This window comes from Scyliorhinus torazame, chromosome 10, assembly GCF_047496885.1.
Source record: "Scyliorhinus torazame isolate Kashiwa2021f chromosome 10, sScyTor2.1, whole genome shotgun sequence".
Taxonomy (NCBI): Eukaryota; Metazoa; Chordata; class Chondrichthyes; order Carcharhiniformes; family Scyliorhinidae; genus Scyliorhinus; species Scyliorhinus torazame.
The window spans coordinates 99795655-99818793 of record NC_092716.1 but is presented as its reverse complement, the minus strand read 5'-3'; the positions used below and the strand labels follow the sequence as shown (position 1 = coordinate 99818793).

Genomic DNA, 23139 nt, shown 5'->3' with positions numbered 1-23139 from the left:
TTGCCTCAGAGACCTTGGGTGAGTGCCATTCAGCACTGGTCCCCACAAACAGGGACCAGATGGAACATCACGTGGGGAGCTCCCAGGGGACCGGAGGCCCCCAGCTGCATGTCCTTTGGGCAGGGAGGTGCCCTGGCACTGCTGGTGCTACCTGGGCTCCCTGGCAATGCCATCTGTGTGCCAGCCTGGCACTGCCAACATGCCTGTGTGCCACTTCCAGCTGGCAAGGGCACTGCCAAGGTGCCAGGTTGGCACCGATCTCTCGCTACAATAGGGAGTTCCAGCAAACGGAGGTCCCCACTGTACAAAATGGGGCTATGTGTGGCCTCGGCCATGCGTTCCCCATTCAGGCCCCTTAATCAACGCAAGTCGCTGCGAGTGCCGGGAAATACGCGGCTAAACGTGCTCACTCGGGGACTTTGTCCCCTTTTGGGAGAATTGCGCCCAAAGTCTCTAATTTAAAATAATTAACAAATAGAATCCCATATCCTCTGCAGCCACAAAAGCCAGTGTTTCAGCAGTGTAGCCATCTGGGATGGCCACGTCCCGATTACAAAATGGACACTTGCAAAGAATGCAGGGAAAATTGGACAATACCAAAAAAGCAAGCAGGTGCAAGGTCTGTCTGTTCATTAGAGCCTTAGCTCTCAGACAGGACCTGTATTGCTAAGCCATCTACATACTAATGAGCCATCCCCGGGAACAAAAGGCAACATTTAGGTAAACTATGCTAAGCCAGACATCCCGGTGCCAGAGGAGACTAAAACAAAGCAAACCAACGGCCACCTAGGACACGCCCAGCAACCAGGGAACCCGCCCCTCTTTTGGAGGAAAATCGATAAGGACAATTGGGAAATGGCCCAATTAATTGGGGCCAAGTTCAAGGCCCGCCCAAAAGTGCGCGAAGCCCTTTTGGGGTATAAAAGGACTCCCCAAGAGAAGATCGCTCTCTTGGCCTTGGCTCTCAGCGAGGAGAGACCTGCCTAGCAGCTACGCCAGACCAAGTAAGTTCCAAGTCAACGCACGCTACGAGATAGACGCTCCTAGTTGCTATCCTGTAAACAGCTCAACCCTTCAGCCTCAGAACCGAGCAATGGCCATTGTTCCTCTGACTGAGTGGGCACCCAAAGCTAAGTATAGGCTTTAGTAATAGCGGTAGTTTAGATTGTAGAGTTTTATGCATCAGTAGATTTGACTGTGTGTAAATAAATGAGCATTGCTTTTGAACTTACTAACTGGTGTATCGAGTCTTTGATCAGTATTCGGTTTTGAACCTTGTGGAGGTGTCGAAAGACACCTGGCGACTCTTGAGCAAACGTAATTAAACAGAGCCAAATTAAGAGACAACAGCAAGTTAGCAACAGCAGCCGCAGTACTTTTAACAATCCAATTTTATTATCTCTACTTTCTAAGCTGAAGGACAACATTTACCAAATCTTCCCATCACCTCCCATCAGGAATATTATGAAATCAGCTGCAATAGAATACCCATCAGCATGATGCCAAACATCACCAAAATTATTATTTCATGTTCATTAGATCACTTAAGAATGGGAACTTATGCATGCTTTTCACAAGATTTTATTTTTAGTGTTTTATTCATCCTTAAAGCAATCTCAGATTTAGGGTGCTTCATCCTAACAGTCAACTCCAACACATCAAAATCAACATCTGGCCTAGTATGAGTGCCAACCAGTTTAACTGACCAATCAATCTTCCCAAATGCTATCTCTTCTTTAGTTATAGCATTATCATCATTTTATGAGATGTAGTATGCCTAACTAGGGTGGGAGTACATTCTCTTGGAGACAGAATTGAAATGAAAATGAATGAAAATCACTTATTGTCACAAGTGGGCTTCAAATGAAGTTACTGTGAAAAGCCCCTAGTCGCCACATTCCGGCGTCTGTTCGGGGAGGCTGGTACGGGAATTTGAACCGTGCTGCTGGCCTGTCTTGGTCTGCTTTCAAAGCCAGTGATTTAGCCTTGTACTAAACAGCCCCTTGTTGATTTAAAAAGCTATTCCATACCTACAGTGCTTAATATCTAAACTAAAATATTTAAAATCCCAAAGGTCTGACACCAATTTTAAATTCTAATCTTTTTGACAATACATTTCTCAAATTCTACAGTGCCGACCCATAAGTAATCACCATCATGAATCATGAAGGTAGCTCAAAGTTTTCCTTTATGATATTAATAAAACATTGTGTGTTCTGGTTCCATTGGAACACATCTAACTTTCAGCAAAACAGACCTCGTCAAAAAATACCATGCCCAGGAGCATGATTCAGATTTTTTTTGTTGTTTCTGTAGCTTCCTCTTCTGCATCTGCTGCCTCTTTTGACATTTTCAGAAACACTCTTTTACTGAACAGTGCCAACCTGCAGAAACATAGCTTTTACCGGAATTGATCTACACCCCCAGGGAATACATGGCTAAAAGAGAGGTAAAGGTTTTTATGATTACTTTTACAGCTATGGAAGAGGCCCTCTTCCTGGGGTTGTGGAAGTGGGGATGGTGGGGGCTGGGTTGACACTGAGGGGGGTGGTACGACAGCGGAGCAGTGAACACTGGCTAACCTGCGATCCCTGAGCCAAGCCCACCCACAACGTCTGCCCATTCCCCACCCGCGTCCCCTCTGCAGCCAGCCCAGACCAGCCCACCCCTCACATCCTTTTAACAGAACATTGAGGCAGATTGTAACACTGTGCACGGGTGTTTCATGTGAACAAATATATAAAGATTTGTGCCCCAGCCCCATCACTAAACTGTGCCCTGCACCCATGCCAACTTAACTGGTGTCTAATTATCTGGCCTTACGGGCCCTAACACTACACCTAGGTGGATCCCCAGATGGTAATCAGAAGTGGAGGCTGCCTACTGTGATACTCGCCCTGCAACCTGGGTCCCCTTTGGCGGGTGTCTTCTGGGGCGACCGGGCCTGGATGGTCAGGTGTCCCAGAAGGTGTGGTGCTGCCCTGTTCTGTCCACTGCCCACAAGATGTGACAGCGACACATGGGGCTGGGAGGGGGAAGTCAGAGCTGCTGCGGAATTCCGGCACCTCCCCATTGGAGTCACCGGCACGGACCCCATCTCCCTCGGGGTGCCCAATGGCCCCCGGGCTACTTCACGTGGCAGGGGTCTGAGCGGTGCTTTCCCCTGAGGCTCCCCCACCATCTGGTGCTGTCAGTCCTAGAGGCCCACTGCCGTCTCGATCATGGTCTGCATTTTCGCGGCCATGGAGCACAGGGAGTGGACCACCTCCGCCTGGGTCTGCGCCACATCTGCCAGTGACTGCGCCATCTCCCTTTGGGACTGGGCCACCTCCCTCTTTGTCTGTGCCACGTTAGCCAGCGCCTGGGCAATGTCGCCGACACTCTCCACCATGGCCTGCTGTGATTTGGCCACGCTCAGGACCGCTGCTGCAATTCCAGGTGGCTCTGGAAAATGGCTGCCTGTGAGACGGCAACCCTGTCCTGGGTCTCGGCCACCTGCACGGATTGCCCCAGGCCTTGGACATGCCAAAACCCTTGACCGCCAGGCCTCCACCACGGACGTGTTGTTGGCCTAGGTGGCACGCATGGCCGGTACCACTCCCTACTCCTGCACGCGATTGGACTCCTCCACCTGTGCCTGCCAGTGCTGGATGCTCGCCGACAACCCCTCATGAGGTCCGTGGCTCTGCGACTGTATCTCCACAGTCGATGGGACGGACTGTCTGTTCCAGGAGCCCGAAACCCGTCTGGATGGCAGTTAGTCCATGGGGGGGGGGGGGGGGGGGGTGACACGCATGTCACGGGGAAACAGCAACTCAACGGGGTCTCACTTCCTTGCCCAAAGCCAATCTCCACCCCAGGGATGGGGGGGGGGGGTCAGAAACACACAATGTTAGACAGTCCGACGCATGTAGCCCAGGGGGTGGGTAGCTGGTGACTTCAGTGGACAGGGTACCCAGCCATGGCGGCCAGTATGGGTGCATGTGGTGCAGGTGTGGGTGTTCAGCCGCCCTCTGAGTGTAGGGGTGGGGGGGGGGGGGATGGCGGTTGATGCCAGGAGCACAGTGCTGCCTAGTCACCCTGGCCGCCCTGAGGAGGACGTGCAGTTTCCACCGACACTGCTGGCAGGTCTGGGTGGTGTTGCTCGTGGCGCTTATGGCTACTGCCACCTGCATACAGGCACAGTGAATGGTGGCGGATGCCAGCCTCCTTCCCGGACAGGGGTACAGCATCGCCTGCCTGTCGTCCATGGCGTCCAACAGGGTCTCAATCCCGGCGTTCGTAAAACGGGGTGCCGCTTTCCTTGCTGCCATCTTGTTGGCTGGGATGGTGTGTGTGGAGAGTGAAGTGTGTATATGCTGTTTAGATCTCGTGAGGCGTAATGACCATCAGGAATCCCGGATAGCCTTCTCCCGGGATCTACCGGTCGTGTCCCACCCCAATTCCGGCCGGACACGGCTGGTAAATCGCACCCTGTGAGTGATACAAATCCGGGAATTCATCAAACCTGAACCTGGCTAAGTGCAATGATTTGAGAGGTGATGTGAAGAGGAAAGTAAGACTGGCAAAGAGAGAATATAAAAGGAAATCCAAAATTTGTCTACTGGCATGTAAATTGTAAGTGGGTAGTAAAAAGCGTGATGGGTCCTATCAGAGGCAAAGAAGGTGATATATGCTTAGAGGTATAAGGGAAAGCTAGCATTTTTAATGAGAACTTTGTCTTGATGTTTACTAAATAAGAAGACACAAATAAAATATCGGTAGTGGAAGGAATGAAAATTGATAGGCAAGATATACAGGAAAGGCTGACTCGGCTTGTTATGCTCAGGGTGGACAAGTCACCTTTCCAGGTGGCTTGCATTCCAGGTTGCTAAAGGGAGTGGAGGCAGACATAATGGAAGGGTTTGGCTGTGAGTTTTGATATTTCTTTTTTGAAATATTATTGTCAAATTCTGAATTGGAGGTAGTAGAATGCAAAGGTCAAAACATCAATAAAGGAGGTGTGAACATTGTGTAAGATTTTTCAACAGTGTAGCAGAGCATTGTGTGGTAACATTACTGGAATTTGCAGTTGATCAAAAATCTATGAGAACTGTTGCTAGCAAAAAGAGGTTTAGCTCTGAGTTTATTTCAGGCAGAATCTTTTAGTGTTTGAAACATTTGAAAAGTGCTGTTAACCGTGTAAAGGTGTGCTCACGTGTGAAGTGTTGCTGTAGGAATTCTATCGCTCTGTTGAAATCTGTAAATCAAAGAGTTGTTGCACCCGAGTTTCAGTTGAAAAGCTGGAATTTTCTTCATGGAGGGTTATGAAGCCAAGATGGTCCCTGCGCCAGTAAATCTGGCTCATGAAAGAAAAATTTCACCAGTCCACTGATGCGACCATCAATTCACTCGAAGACACGTGGAGAAGTAAACCGTGGTTTTAATCAGCTTAGAACTGAGCCTGCCTGTGACCGGTACAACACTGAAGGCGGACCCTCAGGTCAGCAGCTCTTATACTTCCTGTAAAAGGGGGTGGAGCCATGGGCGGAGCCCGTACATGCCCCAACATATCCCCCATGGGTGAAGCCACACAATGGCCCATAGGTAGAGCCCACAGGGTTAATAACATAACACAGTGCACTGGAGAATTATCAGTAATTATACATTCACCACATCCACCATTCAGAGGAGAGATGTGTGTAAATTCTTTTGGCGCAATTTAATGGAAAGGTTTCTAAGCGTGGTTGCGAGCAGGAACTGCAGCAAGCTTCCCAATGCTCGGCCCGGTGTGGCCGTCACCGCTATAAACCGTTAATTGGTCCACTTAACCAGGCCCCATGGGCCTCACACCACAAATGACTGTCCCGCCAGCTGATTCGCTGGAACCACGCCCGCCTGCACCCGGCTAACAAGGGGGAGCAGCACTTAAACCGCTCCTGCACAGCCAACCCCACACAGCTCACAGCCATGCCAAAGAGGAGACCAGCCCCACGATTCGGGGATGCTGAACTGGCCAGACTGTTGGACAAGGTAGAGGTCAGGCCGATGCCCTGTTCCCCTTGGGATCTTGGAGGCGCAGCCACAGGGCAGCCAGTGCTGCCTGTGAGGAAGTGGCAGCGGCCGTCAACATGGGGAGCGTCACCAGGAGGACTGGCACCCAGTGCCGTAGGAAGGTCATCGTCCTCCACCGGGCTGCATGGGTGGGTTGGCAGCGCCCCCGCCCAGCATCGTTCCGTGCTCCGGCCCACCCATGTCCAGCAGTGCCGCTTTGCAGAACACCTTTGGTCCATCCGCAAGCAGAACCCAGACCTTCCTGTCGTTTGCAATTTTAATTCACCGGTCCATATATCCGTCCTTGGCCTGCTGCAGTGTTCCAATGAAGCCCAGCACAAACTGGAGGAACAGCACCTCATCTTCCAATTAGGCACGTTACAGCCTTCCAGACTTAACATTCAGTTCAACAACTTCAGACTGTGAACTCTCTCCTCCACCTTCACCCCACTCTTATTTCTATCAATTTATTTTCATTTCTTCCAGTGATTCATTTTTCCATCACCCTTTCCCCACCCCCCCTTTCCATCTTCTTTTTCCTTACCACCATCTTCGCTCCCTCCACCCCACCAGGGCCACCTGTTCCCTGTTCCTGGTTGTCCTTTGACACACTGCTTACCTTTGTTCTGCCATTAACACATTCTGATCGTTTTGTGTGCCACTGTTAGCCATAATCACCACAATTTACATTCCCTTTGTCTTTTTGTCCACATCTTTTTCAATCTCTCCCTCGCCTCCACCTATCGCTGGCCCTCAATCTGCTCCAACCCCCTTCCCCCCCCAACAACAGTAGAAATCTCATCCAAATTCCAGTTCTCTCCAGCTCTGACAAAAGATCATGCAGACTCGAAGCGTTAGCTCCGTTCACTCTCCACAGATGCTGTCAACCCTTGAGATTTTCCAGCATTTTATGTTTTTGTACAAGGGGACATAGATAGGTTAAGGGAGTGGGCAAAGATTTGGCAAATGGAGTATAATGTGGGGAAATGTGAAATTGTCCATTTCGGCAGGAAGAATGAAAAAGAAGCATATTATCTAAATGCTGAGAGATTGAAGAGCTCTACGATGCAGAGGGATCTGGGTGTCCTAAAGCACAAATCACAAAAGGCTGATATGCGAGTACAGCGGTAATTTGGGAAGCTAATAATACAGGTTGAGCATCCCTTATCTGAAATTCCGAAAACCAAAAAATTCCAAAATCCAGACTTTTTTTCGAGCACCGACTTGATGACACGGGTGAGAAATCCCACAAGGCTCCCGGGCAATGTGCAGTTCCTAACGATGCCACACCTGCGCAATTCCCAACGTGCGGCGCCCCTGCGCTGTTCCAAACGCACGGCGCACATGCGCAGTTCTCAACGTGCACTGCAGATGCGCAGGACAATCCGAAAAATTCCGAAATCCAATACACACTTGGCCCTAAGCGTTTCAGATAAGGGTTTTTCAACCTGTAAAATGTTCTTGTTTATTGTGAGGGGAATTGAATATAAAAGGTAGAGAGATTATGCTTCAGTTGTTCAGGACACTGGTGAGACCACATTTGGAGTACTGTGTTCAGTTTTGGCCACCTTATTCAAAGAAGGATGCAAATGCTTTATAAGTAGTTCAGAGAAAGTTTACTAAATTAATACTAGGAATGGCCGGGTTGTCTTATGAGGAAAAGGTGGACAGGCTAGGCTTGTATCCACTGGAGTTTAGAAGAGTCAGAAGTGACTTGATTGAAATATACAAGATCCTGAGAGGTCTTAACAGGGTAAATGTGGAGAGGATGTTTCCTCTTGTAGGAGAATCTAGAACCAGGAGTCACTGTTTAAAAATAAAGGGCCGTCTATTTAAAACAAAGAAGAGAAGAAATGTTTTCTCTCAGAGAGTGGTGAGCCTTTGGAACTTCCTTCCTCTAAAAGGCAGTGCAAGCAGAGTTTTTGAATGTCTTCAAGGCACAAGTAGATAGATTCTTGATAAACAGGGGGGTGATAGGTTATCGGAAAATTACACCATGATATTATTGAATTGCGGAGCAGGTCCAAAGGGCCAAGTGGCCTAATTCTGCCCCTAACTTGTATGATCATACGTAAAAGAATGCCAGAGACCAAACATCCACTCCCTCTCTCTCCCTGCTTTGTGTTTGAATGGGAGCACAGAGTTTAAAATACAGATTCCCTCTCAATGAATACAAGTTGTTGTTGTAACCAGGCACCATTTTCATCTTTTTACAAATATGATGGAAGGCTTCTGGCACTTCTCACTACCTCAAATATAAAGGTGTGCCTTCTTTCCAGGGAAATGTGTCACTTGAAAGCAAAGGGAAATGAGATGTTGCTGTGCGCGATTTTTTTTTCCCTTAACCAGCTTTGTGTGTTCTGGCAAGAGAATGAAATGCAGCAGATTTGAACTTCCTCTTGACTTCCTCTTATTTGACAGCATTGCATTCCATGGAGGAGAGGATCCAACAAGCAGTGAATGACGGCATGGAGGAAATTAAAATGGACTTGAAGGACATCAAACGCATAATTGAATCATGTGAGTGCAGCGGAGAGAAAGGCTTTGTAAACAGATTCACTGGCCAATAGCAGGAAAATGTAATTGGTGCTTATATCTGAGCTTTGGACACTGCTCCTCACAGAGTTTTCCAGTTTGCCCCTGGGAAAGCAGAATGGTGTTTTGGACTGGATGCTGACTATTCATCTGTATCATGTGGGTTCATATCCTGCCTAGATTGATGGGAGGAAACTTTTTTTCCACTGCTGGTGGCAATAATTAGTGAATTTGGGCCGTCACAATCAAATGGTCACGGGCACTAAATTTATAATTTATTCAGAACAAAGAACAAAGAAATGTACAGCACAGGAACAGGCCATTCAAGCCCACGCCGACCATGCTGCCCGACTAAACTACAATCGTCTACACTTCCTGGGTCCGTATCCCTCTATTCCCATCCTATTCATGTATTTGTCAAGATGCCCCTTAAATGTCACTATCGTCCCTGCTTCCACTACCTCCTCCGGTAGCGAGTCCCAGGCACCCACTACCCTCTGCGTAAAAAACTTGCCTCGTACATCTACTCTAAACCTTGCCCCCTCACCTTAAACCTATGACCCCTAGTAATTGACCCCTCTACCCCGGGGAAAAGCCTCTGACTATCCACTCTGTCTATGCCCCTCATAATTTTGTAGACCTCTATCAGGTCGCCCCTCAACCTCCTTCGTTCCAGTGAGAACAAACCGAGTTTATTCAACCGCTCCTCATAGCTAATGCCCTCCATACCAGGCAACATTCTGGTAAATCTCTTCTGCACCCTCTCTAAAGCCTCCACATCCTTCTGGTAGTGTGGCGACCAGAATTGAACACTATACTCCAAGTGGCCTAACTAAGGTTCTATACAGCTGCAACATGACTTGCCAATTCTTATACTCAATGCCCCGGCCAATGAAGGCAAGCATGCCGTATGCCTTCTTGACTACCTTCTCCACCTGTGTTGCCCCTTTTAGTGACCTATGGACCTGTACTCCTAGATCTCTTTGACTTTCAATACTCTTGAGGGTTCTACCATTCACTGTATATTCCCTACCTGCATTAGACCTTCCAAAATGCATTACCTCACATTTGTCCGGATTAAACTCCATCTGCCATCTCTCCGCCCAAGTCTCCAAACAATCTAAATCCTGCTGTATCCTCTGACAATCCTCATCGCTATCCGCAATTCCACCAACCTTTGTGTCGTCTGCAAACGTACTAATCAGACCAGTTACATTTTCCTCCAAATCATTTATATATACTACAAACAGCAAAGGTCCCAGCACTGATCCCTGTGGAACACCACTGGTCACAGCCCTCCAATTAGAAAAGCATCCTTCCATTGCTACTCTCTGCCTTCTATGACCTAGCCAGTTCTGTATCCACCTTGCCAGCTCACCCCTGATCCCGTGTGACTTCACCTTTTGTACTAGTCTACCATGAGGGACCTTGTCAAAGGCCTTACTGAAGTCCATATAGACAACATCCACTGCCCTACCTGCATCAATCATCTTAGTGACCTCCTCGAAAAACTCTATCAAGTTAGTGAGACACGACCTCCCCTTCACAAAACCATGCTGCCTCTCACTAATACGTCCATTTGCTTCCAAATGGGAGTAGATCCTGTCTCGAAGAATTCTCTCCAATAATTTCCCTACCACTGAAGTAAGGCTCACCGGCCTGTAGTTCCCTGGATTATCCTCGCTACCCTTCTTAAACAGAGGAACAACATTGGCTATTCTCCAGTCCTCCAGGACATCACCTGAAGACAGCGAGGATCCAAAGATTTCTGTCAAGGCCTCAGCAATTTCCTCTCCAGCCTCCTTCAGTATTCTGGGGTAGATCCCATCAGGCCCTGGGGACTTATCTACCTTAATATTTTTTAAGACACCAAACACCTCGTCTTTTTGGATCTCAATGTGACCCAGGCTATCTACACCCCCTTCTCCAGACTCAACATCTACCAATTTCTTCTCTTTGGTGAATACTGATGCAAAGTATTCATTTAGTACCTCGCCCATTTCCTCTCGCTCCACACATAGATTCCCTTGGCTATCCTTCAGTGGGCCAACCCTTTCCCTGGCTACCCTCTTGCTTTTTATGTACGTGTAAAAAGCCTTGGGATTTTCCTTAACCCTATTTGCCAATGACTTTTCATGACCCCTTCTAGCCCTCCTGACTCCTTGCTTAAGTTCCTTCCTACTTTCCTTATATTCCACACAGGCTTCGTCTGTTCCCAGCCTTTTAGCCCTGACAAATGCCTCCTTTTTCTTTTTGACGAGGCCTACAATATCTCTCGTTATCCAAGGTTCCCGAAAATTGCCGTATTAATCCTTCTTCCTCACAGGAACATGCCGGTCCTGAATTCCTTTCAACTGACACTTGAAAGCCTCCCACATGTCAGATGTTGATTTGCCCTCAAACATCCGCCCCCAATCTATGTTCTTCAGTTCCCGCCTAATATTGTTATAATTAGCCTTCCCCCAATTTAGCACATTCATCCTAGGACCACTCTTATCCTTGTCCACCAGCAGTTTAAAACTTACTGAATTGTGGTCACTGTTCCCGAAATGCTCCCCTACTGAAACATCTACCACCTGGCCGGGCTCATTCCCCAATACCAGGTCCAGTACCGCCCCTTCCCTAGTTGGACTGTCTACATATTGTTTTAAGAAGCCCTCCTGGATGCTCCTTACAAACTCCGCCCCGTCTAAGCCCCTGGCACTAAGTGAGTCCCAGTCAATATTGAGGAAGTTGAAGTCTCCCATCACCACAACCCTGTTGTTTTTACTCTTTTCCAAAATCCGTCTACCTATCTGCTCCTCTATCTCCCGCTGGCTGTTGGGAGGCCTGTAGTAAACCCCCAACATTGACTGCACCCTTCTTATTCCTGATCTCTACCCATGTAGCCTCACTGCCCTCTGAGGTGTCCTCCCGCAGTACAGCTGTGATATTCTCCCTAACCAGTAGCGCAACTCCGCCACCCCTTTTACACCCCCCTCTATCCCGCCTGAAACATCTAAATCCTGGAACGTTTAGCTGCCAATCCTGCCCTTCCCTCAACCAGGTCTCTGTAATGGCAACAACATCATAGTTCCAAGTACTAATCCAAGCTCTAAGTTCATCTGCCTTACCCGTAATACTTCTTGCATTAAAACATATGCACTTCAGGCCACCAGACCCGCTGTGTTCAGCAACTTCTCCCTGTCTGCTCTGCCTCAGAGCCCCACTGTCCCTATTCCCTAGTTCTCCCTCAATGTTCTCACCTTCTGACCTATTGCTCCCGTGCCCACCCCCCTGCCATACTAGTTTAAACCCTCCCGTGTGACACAAGCAAACCTCGCGTCCAGGATATTTATGCCTCTCCAGTTTAGATGCAACCCGTCCTTCTTATATAGGTCACACCTGCCCCGGAAGAGCTCCCAGTGGTCCAGATAATGGAAACCCTCCCTCCTACACCAGCTGTTTAGCCACGTGTTCATCAAAGGATGACTGGTCTGGGAAATAGGAAGCTGTCTTCGGAGGCTTGTTTTTTAAAAAAATTTCCAATCAAGGGGCAATTTAGCAAAACCAATCCACCTACCTGCACAGCTTTGGGTTATGGGGTGAGACCCATGTCGACACGGGGAGAAAGTGCAAAATGCTCACGGAGAGTGACCCGGGACAGGATCGAACCCGGTTTCTCGGCACCATCAGGCAGCAGTGCTAACAACTGCACCACTGTGCCAGCCCCTTTAAGGCTTGGGTTATGGTAAATTATTGTTTGGGGCAGAGTAGAGGGAGCAGTCCTCTGTATCTACCTGATCCTGACCTGAGGGTGCTTGACTGAAATTTGCAAAACTACAACAAAATTATTGTTTCCTTGCATTTACCCAGAAATGTTTCTTTCTATCCCTTCCAGATAACGAGAAACCTTCTGTCCACCCAGTGCAGGACATTGTGGAATTAAAATCAGAGGACATTGAAATGCAAAACAAACCTTTCCTTGAAACTGACAATTTCAAGTATTACAAGGGAACGTTGCATAAATTCCCAGTGGCCATTAAACGCTTCCTTAACGTTGGGTTTTCCAATGTGGAGTAAGTATGGATTACACACTCTCTGAACTCAGCTCATTGCCTTTCTGCCACATTTAAACAGGGAATCAGGTTTTACCATTGTTTTTCCCCTGCAGGGAAATTCGGAAAATTTTTCGCAAAGAGGCCGAAACCATGAAGCACTTTGAATCACCAAACATCGTGCGAATTTATGGAATCTGTATTGATGAAAAGGGTAAGTTACTGCTCGGCATGAAGTTAATGGAGGAACAGAAACTAAAGAGTTGCAATTAGACAGAGCCCTGCATGACCTTAGGACATCCCATAGCACTTTACTGCCAGTGAAGTACTTTTAAAATTGAAATAAATTTACAACATCTATTTTATCCCTATTAATTGCTGCCTGTTTCCAAGTGATCATGCATTGCCCTGTTTGCCCAACAAGTTTGACCGTGAATGGGCAAGGAGGTATTGGTTTGAAAGAATAGTTTTGAGCTGGCCCAATGGCTTCATTGGTAAATGTGCTGACCGATATGGGTACTGAACCATTCTGCAACTCTGCTGAGTTGGTGGCCTTAATACTGGCTTCAGTGTCCCGGGCTGGAAAGGAGATTAAAAACCAGCCAGAGTTCCCGTTCCTGTTCCAATGACTTCAGCTGGAAGGTGTGTTTATTTCTGTGGGGGCGGTTTTCTGGCCATGTTGTGCCCGCGCACAACCTGCTAAGACGGGGGAATAGCAGGAGAATCCCTAAACGGGTTTCGCACCTGGCGCAGAATAGAGCGTGATGCTCCTGGCCCGCTGCACCGGACGTAATCTGGTTAACCCCCTCAAAGGGCATGATTCCGTTTACCATATTTAAATAAACATTTAAATATGCTTTGTCAGTTTCAAGCCAGATTCTCCTGGCTCCCATCTGAAACAAAGCAAATGTATTTTCTGTGCCACATGCATCATTTCTGGTCTTTCCTCAACCACCTATACCATATGGATAGTAATCGGCTGCGCCCAGTCGAGAATTGAGTCCAGGCCAAAAAAGGGGCCCTTACCCCTGGGAGCGACGCTGAACTCCAGTCCTTTCTTGGCCTTGTTAATTATTATGGCAAGTTTATCGCAAACCTCCCTATTGGTCCCTTTGCTTGTGTTGTTGAGGAAAGACCAGAAATGATGCAGGTGTGCATCTCCAAATGAGGCATTTGCAGCCGTGAAAAAGCCCCTGTCTTCTAAACAACTCCTGACAGACTACGACCCAACAAGGACCCTGGTTTTGACTTGCCATCCTTCCCTATAAGGCATCGGGGTGGTGCTGGCCCATGACTGGGATTACGGCACAGAATGCGGCATCGCATTTGCCTCGAAGACTTTGGCACACACCGAGTGCCGGTATGCACAAATTAAGATGGCCCGGTGGTCATCTTTGGAATAAAAAAGATCCATAAATACGTGCGTGGACAGCAGTTTACTATCATAACATCGTCGGGCCGTTGCTCGGCCTATTCCGGTAAGATAAGAGCATCCGCCTATTGTGTCGGCAAGGATCCAACGCTGGGCGTGTATAAGTACACTTTCCAACACCGTTCAGGCATTACGATTGCCCATGTGGATGCCCTCATCCATTTGCCGTTGCCCACGAGCGCCCATCCCCACCTGTGGCGGATGAGATAATCATGGCATTGAACATTATTGGCACCTTACCGATGATGGTGGCACAAGTGTGCACATGGACACAGAAGGGCCCGACGTTGGGTAAGCTTCACCTTCTGTTAATGAACAGCGGTAGGAAAGAAGCATTTCCTGAGTCCCTGCGACCTTTCGTTCAAAGGTTCTCCCAACTGAGTTTAGAGGATGGAATGATTTTGTGGGATGCTCGGGTCGTTATTCCCCCTCAAGGACAGAGAGTCCTGTTACAAGACTTGCACACTAGCCATCCGGGGGCTTCCAAAAATGAAGTTGTTGGCCCGGAGCTACGTCTGGTGGCCAGGTATCGATGGGGACATCGAGCGCATTGTAAAGAACTTCTCAATGTGCCAGGAGATTCAAAGTCTTCCATCATCAGCTCCTAGCCTCTCTTGGGAATGGCCGGGTCATCCATGGATTCATCTCCACATGGATTTCGCTGGACCGTTGATGGGCTGCATGTTTCTCATACTGGTGGTCACCCACTCCGAGTGGATAGAGGTTTGCAAGATGTCTACCACAACATCCAGGACCACCATTGAGAAGCTCCGGGGTTGTTTTCGTACGCATGGATTGCCAGAGGTGCTGGTGACAGATAATGGCACTCCTTTTACCAGCGAGGAATTTTTCTATTTTCATGCTGCATAATGGCATTCACCACATTCGCACTGCGCCATTATATCCTTCATCTAATGGACTGGCTTAGTTTGCAGTCCAAACTTTTAAACGAGTTTTAAAAACACAATTGATTGGATCCATGGGCACACGGTTGGTGCATTTTTTGTTGAGTTATCGTACGACACCGCATGTGACCACCCAAATTCACCAGCTGAACTTTTGTTTTTAATAAACAATTTTATTGAGGTATTTTTGGCATATAAAACAATGGCATTGTATTGTACTGTATAAAAAGAAAGGCAATGAACGCATAGTACAAACCACAACTCTATTCTCGCAATGACCTGCCTAAACCACCCCCTACTCTACTCTACCCTAGCCCCCCCCCACACCACCACCCCGCCCCTGCTGACGATTAATTCACCACAAAGAAGTCAATGAATGGCTGCCACCTCCGGGCGAACCCCGATAGTGAACCTCTCAAGGAGAACTTAACTTTCTCTTGACCGAGAAAGCTCGCCATGTCCGATAGCCATACTTTGGTCTTCGGGGGCCTTGATTCCCTCCATGCCAATTGGGCTACCAGGGAAGCAAAGGCCAAGACTTCAGCCTCCTTCTTCTCCTGGACTCCCGGGTCCTCCGACACCCCAAAGATTGCCACCTCAGGACTCATTACCACCCCAGTTTTCAAAACCCGGGACATGATGTCTGCGATCCCTGCCAGTACCCAGAGTCTAGGGCACAACCAGAACATGTGCACGTGATTAGCCGGCCCTCCGGCGCATCTGGCACACTTGTCCTCCAGCCTGAAAAATTTACTCATCCGGGCCACCGTCATGTGGGCCCGGTGCACGACCTTAAACTGGATCAGGCTGAGCCTGCCGCATGTTGCGGTCGTGTTTACTCTGCTCAGAGCTTCTGCCCAGATACCGTCCTCCATCTCCCCCCCCGAGCTCCTCTTCCCACTTAAGCTTCAGGTCCTCAGTCTGTGTATCCTCTGCTCCCATTAGTTCCTTGTAAATATCTGAGACTCTACCCTCACCTACCTCTCCCCTCGATATCACCCTGTCCTGCCTCCCCTTTGGCGGGAGGCGTGTGAAAGATTGCACCAGCCTGCGCACAAAATCCCGCACCTTTAAGTATCTAACGTTGTTCCCTCCCACCAGCCCAAACTTCTCCTCCAACGCCCTCATGCTCGGGAAGCTCCCTTCCAAGAACAGATCACCCACCCTCGCAATCCCCGCCCTCCGCCATAGTCGATACCCACCGTCTATGTTCCCCGGGGCAAATCGGTGATTGCCGCATATTGGGGTCCACACCGATGCTCTCACTTCCCCTACACGCCTCCTCCACTGGCCCCAGATCCGAAGAGCCACTACCACTATAGGGCTGGTGGAGTACCGCGCTGGCGGGAGCGGCAGAGGCGCCGTAACCAGGGCTGCCAAACTGCCCTGCACGAAGCAGCCTCCATCCCCTCCCAAACCGACCCCGTACCCACCATCCATTTCCTTATCATCGCTATGTTGGCCGCCCAGTAGTAGTTGCTGAAGTTCGGCAACACCAGCCCCCCCCTTCCCCTCTGTTCCTTTCGAGCATCACCTTCCTCACCCGCGGGGACTTGCCCGCTTAGACAAATCCCAGGGTAATTTTATTCAGCCTCTGAAAGAACGACCTCGGGATGAAAATGGGGGACATTGAAATATGAACAAGAATCTCGGGAGAATCGTCATCTTAATAGTCTGCACCCTCCCCGCTAGTGACAGCGGGAGCGCATCCAAACTCCGAACCTCCTCCCTCACTCGTTCCACCAGTCTGGACAGGTTGAGCTTATGCAACCTGCCCCAGTCCCGTGCCACCTGTACCCCCAAGTATCTGAACACCAGCTGAACTTTTAATGGGGCGACAGCTCCATGCTGGGTTGAGTCTTGCTCTTCCTAACCTAGGGACCAAGGTCGAGTGGCATCAGGAAGCGCTGAAGAGTCGCCGTCGTCCCGGTCCGTCAGGACGAACTTTCCTCGCCGGAGACACCATATTTGCCCGGGATTTTGGAGATGGTGCAATGTTGGTCCTGGGCATGGGGCTGGACCAGACAGGCCCGGTCTCCTAATGGGTCCGAGTCCAGGGAAAGACACTTAAGAAACCCGTCGACCACCTGACCAGGCGTGAGGTCGCCTGTCGGTATGTTCCACTGGCAGTAATACCGCTGTCACCCCAACGTGAACCACCCCTGGGGTTGCTGACCCATGTTGTCGGGGCCGACACAGCACGATCGCTACAGCTTAGGTTCCGAGATGGACCTGGAGGTTTCTGCGCAGCAGACCTCAGCAGAACGGTTTGTTCGCCCCGGAGGTTCCCCTTCGTCGGTCTGCCCGGGAGAGGCGTGCAACGGCCCGTTACACCCCACCCAGAACCACCACAAGTGGGGGCACAGCTGCAGGCTAAATGATGCAGAAAGCCTCTACCAGAGGCAGCTGATGGGGGATCTTTCAGGCTCTGGGGGGTTAGGGTTATAACCACCATGAGAAATCGATCATTGATCTCCCAATACGGCTCATTGAATACGAGTTCCCCAGGTAGGGGATGGAGACCCACCATCTGGGACTTGCTAAGACAGGATTAAAACAGGCCCAAGGCAGGGCCTGATGAGACCTATCCTCCCAGTTGGGTCCACACTTGGAGTGAGATGCCATGTAAAGTTTGACTTGTGCATACGTAAATAAATTCACCTACATTTATGACAGTTTCCTTATGAGTATCAAATAAGGACAGATTTTGTTCTGCTAAAGAACATTAGTGAACTAGATGGGTTTTACAATGGTTTTATTGGACTTTTAATTCCAGATTTTCGATTAATTCAAATTGATTTTATTGGATTCAAACCTGGATTACTTCCAGTCCAGTGAAAATAGCACTAAGTCACTGCCTCCTCTGTCATTTCAGGGAGCTCTGGATTTGTTTTCCCTACCTTTTTCCTTTGAAGGAATCTACCTTGAATGTGCCTAAATCAACTCTCCTTCGAAGGTAGCCCATTGATCAGCTACCATTTTTCTTGCCAACTTTTGACTTCAGTCTATTCAGCTGAGCCCTGTTATTTCCCCATTGAAGTTGGCTTTGCCCCAGTTAATTCTTACTCTGGACTGTCCTTTGTCCTTTTCCATAGTCAGCCTAAAATGTATGAGAGAATGATAATTGTCCCCTAAATGTTCTCCGACTGATACTTGATCTCCTTGGCCTACCTCATTTTCTTTTTTTTTTTTTAAATATATTTTATTAAAGTTTTCAAACACACTTTTTCCCCTTACAAATCAACAAAAACAGTAACATGATAACTGATAGATAACATTGTTTAAATTAAATAGTGAACTAACAAAATAACAAAATACTGCTCCCCCCTGCCCCTTCACCCCATCGAGAACAAAAACAATTTACCCCCCCCCCGGACTGCTGCTGCTGGCTATCTATCTTCCCACTAACGTTCCACTAGATAGCCGAGGAACGGTTGCCACCGCCTGGAGAACCCCTGAGCCGATCCTCTCAGCGCAAACTTCATCCACTCCAGTTTTATGAACCTTGCCATATCGTTTGTCCAGGCCTTCACGCCGGGGGGTTTCGCTTCCTTCCACATGAGTAATATCCTTCGCCGGGCTACTAGGGACGCAAAGGCCACAATATCGGCCTCTTTCGCCTCCTGCATTCCCGGCTCATCCGCTACCCCAAATATAGCTAACCCCCAGCTTGGCTTGACCCGGACCTTCACCACCTTCGAGATCACTCCCGCCACTCCCCTCCAATGCCGGACACGACCAAAACATATGTGTGTGGTTCGCCGGGCTTCCCCCGCACCTCCCGCACCTGTCCTCCACTCCAAAGAACCTGCTCAACCTCGCTCCCGTTATATGTGCTCTATGTAGCACCTTAAATTGGACCAGGCTAAGCCTGGCACACGAGGAAGAGGAATTTACCCTACTTAGGGCATCAGCCCACAAACCCTCCTCAATCTCCTCCCCGAGCTCTTCTTCCCATTTTCCTTTCAGTTCTTCTCCCAGCTCCTCCCCCTCTTCTCTCATCTCCCGGTATATCTCTGACACTTTGCCCTCCCCGACCCACACGCCCGAAAGCACCCTGTCCTGGATCCCCTGTGTCGGGAGCAGCGGATATTCCCTCACCTGTTGTCTCGTGAACGCCCTCACCTGCATACACCTAAAGATATTCCCCGGAGGCAGCTCATACTTTTCCTCTAGCGCTCCCAAGCTCGCAAACGTCCCATCTATAAATAAGTCTCCACTCTCCTAATTCCTGCCCGGTGCCAGCTCTGGAACTCTCCGTCCAACCTCCCTGGGGCAAACCTATGGTTGTTCCTGACTGGGGACCACACCGAGGCTCCCAACACACCCCTCTGTCACCTCCATTTCCCCCAGATACTTAAGGTTGCCGCTACCACTGGGTTCGTGGTAAACCTTTTCGGGGAGAGCGGTAGTGGCGCCGTCACCAGCGCTTTTAAGCTCGTTCCTTTACAGGACGCCATCTCCAGCCTTTTCCACGCCCCCCCTCTCCCTCTATCATCCACTTACGGATCATGGCCACATTGGCGGCCCAGTAATAGTCGCCCAAATTCAGCAACGCCAGTCCCCCTCTGTCCCTGCTACGTTGCAGGAACCCCTTCCTTACCCTCAGGGCCTTCCCTGCCCACACGAAGCTCATAATGCTCCTATCTATTTTCTAGAAAAAGGCCTCAGTGATCAATATAGGGAGACATTGAAACACAAATAGGAACCTCGGGAGGACCATCATCTTAATCGCCTGCACTCTGCCCGCCAGTGACAGTGGCTGCATATCCCACCTTTTGAAATCCTCTTCCATTTGCTCCACCAGCCGTGTCAGATTGAGTCTGTGTAAGGTTCCCCAGCTCCTGGCTATCTGAATCCCCAGGTATCGAAAGTTTCTTTCCACTCTCCTTAGCGGCAGGCCATCTATCCCTCTACTCTGGTCCCCAGGGTGTATTACGAAAAGCTCACTCTTTCCCATGTTAAGCCTATATCCCGAGAAATCTCCAAACTCCCTCAATACCTGCATAACCTCTGTCATCCCCCCACTGGATCCGCCACATACAGCAGTGGGTCATCTGCGTAGAGCGACACTTGGTGTTCCTCTCCCCCTCTAACCACCCCTTTCCATTTCCTGGAGTCTCTCAGCGCTGTGGCCAGTGGTTCAATTGCCAGCGCGAACAGTAATGGGGACAGAGGGCACCCCTGTCTTGTTCCCCTATGTAGTCGAAAATACTCTGATATTTGCCGATTTGTGACTACACTGGTCATTGGGGCCCCATAGAGGAGTTTAACCCAGCTGACAAACCCCTCCCCGAACCCAAACCTCCTCAGCACCTCCCATAAATATTCCCACTCTACCCTATCAAATGCCGTCTCTGCATCCATTTCCGCCACTATCTCTGCCTCCCCCTCTGCTGGGGGCATCATTATCACCCCCAATAGCCGTCGCACGTTGACATTCAATTGTCTCCCGTTTACGAACCCTGTCTGATCTTCGTGCACCACCCCCGGGACACAATCCTCTATCCTCATTGTCAGCACTTTTGCCAACAACTTGGCGTCCACATTCAGGAGCGAGATAGGCCTATAAGACCCGCATTGCAGCGGGTCTTTATCTCGCTTCAGGATTAGTGATATCGTCGCCTCCGACATTGTCGGGGGTAGAGTCCCCCCTTCTCTGGCCTCGTTAAAGGTTCTTACCAGCAGCGGGGCCATCAAGTCCACGTATTTCCTGTAAAATTCCACCGGGAACCCATCAGGTCCCGGGGCCTTCCCTGCCTGCATATTTCCCAGCCCTTTGGTCACCTCGTCCACCCCAATTGGCGCCCCCAGGCCTGCCACCTCCTGCTCCTCCACCCTCGGGATAGACATGAATAGGATGGGAATAGAGGGATACGGACCCAGGAAGTGTAGAAGATTGTAGTTTAGTCAGGCAGCATGGTCGGCACGGGCTTGGAGGGCCGAAGGGCCTGTTCCTGTGCTGTACATTTCTTTGTTCTTTGTTGTCCAGAAACTGCTGCATCCCCTCTTTTCCCTCCGGGGGTTGGGACCTATATAACCTCTCATAAAAAGGTCTAAAACACCTCATTTACCTTCCCTGCTCTCCACACCGTAGTTCCCATTTCATCCCTAACTCCCCCTATTTCCCTCGCCGCTGTCCTCTTTCGCAGCTGATGGGCCAACAGGCGACTCGCCTTTTCCCCATATTCATATCTCATCCCCTGTGCCTTCCTCCACTGTGCCTCTGCCTTCCCTGTGGTCAGTAGGTCAAACTCCGTCTGGAGTCTTCGCCTCTCCCTATATAGTCCTTCGTCCGGGGCCTCCGCATAACTTTTATCCACACTCCAAATCTCCCCCAGTAATCATTCCCTCTCTTTGGCCTCTGTTTTCCCCTTGTGAGCCCTGATGGAGATCAACTTTCCCCTGACCACCGCCTTCAGCGCTTCCCATACTACCCCCACTCGGACCTCCCCATCATCATTGGCCTCCAGGTACCTTTCGATACATCCCCGCACCCTTCCGCAGACTTCCTCATCCGCCAATAATCCCATATCCAGTCGCCAGAGTGGGAGCTGTTCCCTCTCCTCTCCTAGTTCCTGACCCACCCAATGTGGGGCATGGTCTGAAACGGCTATGGCCGAGTACTCCGTTCCTTCCACGTTCGAAATCAGTGACCTTCCCAAAACGAAGGAATCTATCCGGGAGTATACCTTATGGACATGGGAGAAAAAGGAGAACTCTTTGGTCAGCGGCCTAGCAAATCTCCATGGATACACTCCCCCCATTTGGTCCATAAATCCCCTAAGCACCTTGGCCGCTGCCGGCCTTCTTCCGGTCCTGGATCTAGATCTATCTAATCCTGGGTCTAGCACGGTGTTGAAGTCCCCCCCCCATTACCAGGTTTCCTACCTCCAGGTCCGGGATACGTCCCAGCATCCGCTTCATAAATCCCGCATCTTCCCAGTTCGGGGCATATACGTTGACCAGCACGACCTCCATTCCCAGCAGTCTGCCACTCACCATCACATATCTGCCCCCGCTGTCCGCTACAATGTTCCTAGCCTCGAACGACACCCGTTTCCCCACCAATATGGCCACCCCTCTATTCTTTGCATCCAGCCCTGAGTGGAACACCTGTCCCACCCATCCCCTCCTCAACCTAACCTGGTCCGCCACCTTCAGATGCGTCTCTTGAAGCATGGACACGTCTGCCTTCAGTCCTTTTAAGTGCGTGATCACTCGGGCCCTCTTAATCGGCCCATTTAGGCCTCTCACGTTCCACGTGATCAGCCGGACTGGGGGGCTGCCCGCCCCCCTCCCCTGTCGACTAGCCATCACCCTCTCTGGGCCAGTCCCAGGTCCCGGTCCCAGGTCCCGCGCACCCACCCGTCCCCCAGGCGGCGCATTCCCACCTCGACCACCGTTTCTTTACCAGCTCCCTTTCGATCTCAGCAGCAGCAACCCAGTTGTCCCCCCCCTCCCCCCGCTAGATCCCCATCTAGCATGGTTACTCCCCCAATATTGCTTCCGAAAGTCAGCTGACTTCAACTGACCCCGGCTTCTCCCGCTCTCTCCTTGACCCCCCCGTGTGAGGAACTCCCATCCTCCTTTGGCCTATCTTCCCGCCATCATCTCTGGCGCGGCTCCCCCTACAGCCCCGTTCCCATCCCCCGCCTGTGTCTCTTTTCCCCCCCCCACCGGCGTCCACATTTCTCAGTGTCCCCCCTCCCCAATTTACACCGCTATACATCAACATTGTCGTTTCCCCTCCAACATCAGTCCCTCAGTTCTGGTCCAGTTTCTCTTTTTGAATGAAGGTCCATGCTTCTTCCGACGTCTCAAAATAGTAATGTCTATCCTGGTACGTGACCCATAATCGCGCCGGCTGCAACATCCCGAACTTTACTTTCTTCTTATGCAGCACCTCCTTGGCTCGATTGAAACTCGCCCTCCTTCTCGCCACCTCCGCACTCCAGTCCTGGTACACTCAGATCACCGCATTCTCCCATCTGCTACTTCGTACCTTCTTGGCCCAGCTCAAAACAACCTCTGTCGTTGAAGCGGTAGAAGCGCACGACCATCGCCCTAGGTGGTTCTCCAGCCTTTGGTCTCCTCGCAGGGACCCGGTGGGCCCCTTCCACTTCCAGGGGGCCCCAGCTCCCATTAGCGAACGTAGCATCGTGCTCACATAAGCCCCGCCATCAGCTCCTTCCTC

General features: G+C 50.1%; 1 protein-coding gene across 1 annotated transcript in view; it reads left to right on the top strand.

Annotated features, from left to right (window-relative positions):
• LOC140430797 (mixed lineage kinase domain-like protein) overlaps positions 1-23139 on the top strand; it is a 99072-nt gene that overhangs the window by 40517 nt on the left and 35416 nt on the right. Inside the window, exons 3-5 of the mRNA XM_072518496.1 lie at positions 8455-8553; positions 12449-12626; positions 12722-12819. Of these exons, the coding sequence (XP_072374597.1) occupies positions 8455-8553; positions 12449-12626; positions 12722-12819 (375 nt within the window). The remainder of the gene's footprint in view (positions 1-8454; positions 8554-12448; positions 12627-12721; positions 12820-23139) is intronic.